This window comes from Corvus brachyrhynchos, unplaced genomic scaffold (assembly GCF_000691975.1).
Source record: "Corvus brachyrhynchos isolate BGI_N302 unplaced genomic scaffold, ASM69197v1 scaffold22, whole genome shotgun sequence".
Lineage (NCBI taxonomy): Eukaryota > Metazoa > Chordata > Aves > Passeriformes > Corvidae > Corvus > Corvus brachyrhynchos.
In genome coordinates, this window is record NW_008238355.1 from 2496587 (window position 1) to 2500624 (window position 4038).

Below are 4038 nucleotides of genomic sequence, written 5' to 3' on the forward strand. Positions count from 1 at the left end.
TTTACTCTCCTTTCTTACCCTCTTTTTCTTTCTTTTTTTCTCCTTTTTTTGTCCTTTTTTTTTTTTTTTTCGCCACCCCTCTTTCTCCTTCACACGTTTTTCTGGATGTGCTCGATTAGTGGCGCGTCCAATTCTTTTCAGCATTAAATCGGCTATAGCAAATGCGCGGTAATTAAAAATGAAGAATTTTAAGCCGCGGAAGTGGGACACAGCAAGTGCCCTCGGGTATAGCACATTTTAATTTTTTTTTTCCCCCATAAACGTTATTTCCATTATTTCTTTCGGGGAATCTGAATTTTAAGACCGACATGAGAGTAAATTTGCGCGGCTTTGTCGGTTGTGGTAATTTTGGGATTGATGTGGTTTGTGCCAAGACCGGAGCGCTGCTGCAGTGCCAGCTTTTATCGTTATAAAACGTGCTGGCGCCAAGTTACTGATCGTTCGGTGGAGGATTTCAGCACATTGCCTTGCGATATTCTCCCCCCCCCCCAAAAAAAACGAATGGAGAAGTAAGGGTCCCAAAATAGATCGACTTTCTTCTCTGGGATTGTCTTTGTCTTGCTTTGTTCTGCTTGAATCAGCTGCGGGGCTGTTGGTGCAGTGTATCTCTTTGTTAGAAATCAGCACCAGATTTCATTAACAGTGTAAACAATTAGCAGCCCTGCTTCTTTTGATGGGCTAATGTTTAACAATAAATTAAAGTAGATCTGGGGTGCCTTTACACTGGGCGTATTTTTTGCTGTGTAATTCATAACGTCATTGTCTTAATAAAATGTCTTCGTGTTCGGGAGCACTGCCTTAAATGATGGAATGTGATGTAAGAGTATGAAATGACTGTGAAGTACTGAGCATCCGGCTGTCGCTAGTAGGACTGAATTTACATAAAATGTCGTCTTTGCTGGATCGGATCTGCTATAAATGCAAACGCAATTAAAATGTATGGTGCTGCATGTCAACCATTAATCTTCTGCTTCAGGTGTTCCTAAAATTCCACAGCACTGTCTCACTTTCAGATTTCAAAACTGTATAGAAATGTTAATTTTCTGATAGAATACCAATGTTACTGTTCAAGGAATGTTCCTTATAGCTCTTATTCCCTGAATCGGTGTTTCTTGGTGTCCTATGGAACATAAAAGCAGATGGTGATGACGCTGGAGGTGATCCGCCCGTTGAGGATGCGGCCAGAAGCAGTGGCTGGCGCTGAGATGAGTCTGGGCTTGGAGCAGTGCTGAGAGGGCTTGGGGAGAGGATTGTAGTGGAGCTCCATCCCCATTCCACTCCTAGCAGCTCTCTGGCCATCCACCTCCGTTTCTGCCAGCTGGAACGGACAAGAACCTTGCCAACTGCCCCAGGCTTCCACTGAGCTCGTTTAGGGAGAGGCAGGTGTGGCTGAGCTAGGAAAAAAACTGGAGCAGAGCTGAGAGAACTATGATGCCAGCGCAGCTCCTGTAGTTTCCTGCTCTAGCCACCGTCTTCAAACTGAATCCTTTCTTTGCTTCCTCCTGTTTCTGCCTGCATGCCCTCTATAAATCAGGGCATATTTTGGGAGGGTCAGAACAGGAAGTAGCAGGAGGGGATATGAAGCACTTTGTGGGAGACATGTGGAGAATTTTTTTAAACAATGGCTAAGTTAAACTTGGATTTAAATGTTGAAATTTAGTACTTGAAACTGAATTTACCAACAAAAAAACCCCATTCCAATAGAGATGGAGTTGTGTGGTAAATGGGTTTGAATTTGTACTGTATTGTTCTGAAAAACTTTGATAGAGTGAAACTAGTTTGTAACATGCTTATGTGAATTCTAGTAAAGTTGCCTGTAATACCAATTCTAGATGCTTGTTTTTATCATTGTAGTCCCTTTAAAAAAGTATTTCTTTCCATTAGCACCCGTACTAGAATTTGACTATCTCATCTGTGGAGACTGTGGCAAAGAATTCATGGACTCCTACCTTATGCAGCACTTTGATTGCGCAACATGTGATAATTGCAGGTATTACAAATAATCAGGAGAGAAGCACTATTTTACATAAAGATTGCTGGCTATAATTCAGTGAGTTACAGTCTTTAATTTAAAGAGGCTGTCAGCAAAGAGACATATTTTAGTAACTTCAAAAAAATGTAAATGAAAGTTGACTGATACCCTGTGTATTTTCCATTATGGAATTGAATCACAGATTGTCTCATAAGCCTGCCTTAGGATAGGGGACATCAGTGGATTTTCATACGACATTATGGAAATAGGATGTCATGAGAGCAGTTGGTGTGTTTGTCAGTGTGAAAATTTATGTTTGGCTGCCGACTGGAGCCATTTAAAAACCTGATGGAATGCAAATATCTGCTCTCTGAAGTAGAGCAGGGATTAGGACAGTGTTTGCAGTCCCAGTGTTTTAACCCAAGTGAAGTTGGTACTTTGGTCAGCATGGGCGTGCTGGAAGCACAGCAGCCAAAGGGCAGAGCCCCCATGGGAGGTTACTGGTTGGCCTGCGGGGTAAGCAGGAGTTCGACCTTGAGAGGAGAGCAAGCTCTTATCTTTAATAGAAAACGCTCCAAAAGCCATCAAGATAACCAGGGCAATGAAACCAACGGCAGCAGCTGGCTGCCCGTGTGTGTAAGAATGAATTGGGTGAATGAAAGAAAAAGGGAGGCAGGAGTTCTGGGAGCCTACCCAGTTACTGCAGGGAGTGGTTAGGGGTGTGCACGTGGTGTAGGCAGTTCACAGTCATACTGGAGGCAAAGTTCTGTTGCGGAAGTTACAGTGAGTAGGAAAAGGATGTTAAGGACAGGACTTGGAACCTTTGGAATTCTTTTCCTCTGGTCTAAGCTCTTGTAGCTGATGGCTGGAGTGTCCTTGGTGCATTAGCTGTTACTGTGAACTTTGAATTCTAGTAAAGCTACATTTACAGCAGTACTTCCTTGATGACCGTTGTTAGCACTTAGTGTTTGGCAGATTGTTCAGCTCAAGCAATTCAAGTTGTACTTCAGTCAGGATTGCGTAAATGTAATTTTTTCCATTAACTCCTAAATGCTGCTGTGGTTACAGAGTTTTTCATTATCTCTCTGGTAAAAGCTACAGTCTTTTAAAAGTCTGTGGTGGTTCTGCCTACTGTCTTGCATTATAGAAACAAGTGCTCTGTCTGTGTTGCTTATCAGTTTCTGAGATCTAGAAGCATATGGAGTGTGTGTATTCTCAGGTGATCTGACCTGTGTCACATTACGCATTCTTTCTGTCTTGACCATGTCAGTCAGGCTTATACCTCTGTCCTCTTGGATTGCATCTAGGTTAGGTGAATACCTGAAATTACTTACACTCATTTTAAGTTTCAGTTATTCCCTCTTGTAATAAAATAGAAGAAAAGCCTTTGTAGAAGAGCAGGCTTCTCAGCCTGTGTTTGCTAAAATGGGGGGAATTTTTAAACACTTAATTTCAGTAAGTCTAGTCTGGAGTTTAGCTAGACTTTTGGAATCCAAAGTTATTTGCATGCATAAAAAACAGGATTAGGGCTACCTGTATTTCAGGAATGTTAGAAAGAATGGGGGCTTAGATGTTGAGAACCTGTGGTTTAAGGGTGTAGCTTTCTCATCATTATTTTACATCTTGCAGAGATGTTGAAGATAAACATAAGCTTATAACAAGGACAGAAGCGAAAGAAGAGTATCTCCTTAAAGACTGTGACTTAGACAAGAGGGAACCAGTGCTCAGATTCATTGTGAAGAAAAACCCTCATAATTCACGATGGGGTGAAATGAAACTTTATTTAAAACTACAGGTACATAAACTTACTGTGTTCAGACCGTTTTTTACCTTTGTACAGCTTTGGTTGTCTACTTGGTACCTGAATGATTTTGTCAAAGCTAAGTGTGTTATGTATGGCTTGTTACAGTTAAATGGTTGCGGTCCAAGTTGTGAAAATAACTGGTTTTGAGAGCATTTTAAAGATGTTCATTGAGCAGAACTTTAGTGGGTTGCACAACTACAAGTCACAAAGCACATGGCCCTTCAGTGCTACTCTGAAGTGCATGGGGCAGTTGCAGCTGTAT

At 41.7% G+C, this 4038-nt stretch overlaps 1 protein-coding gene across 1 annotated transcript in view; it reads left to right on the forward strand.

The window, feature by feature from the left end:
- Positions 1-76: 76 nt before the first annotated feature.
- Positions 77-4038, forward strand: part of XPA (XPA, DNA damage recognition and repair factor) — a 6013-nt gene continuing 2051 nt past the window's right edge. Inside the window, exons 1-2 of the mRNA XM_008634528.2 lie at positions 77-1990; positions 3602-3767. Of these exons, the coding sequence (XP_008632750.1) occupies positions 1833-1990; positions 3602-3767 (324 nt within the window). The 5' untranslated portion in view covers positions 77-1832. The remainder of the gene's footprint in view (positions 1991-3601; positions 3768-4038) is intronic.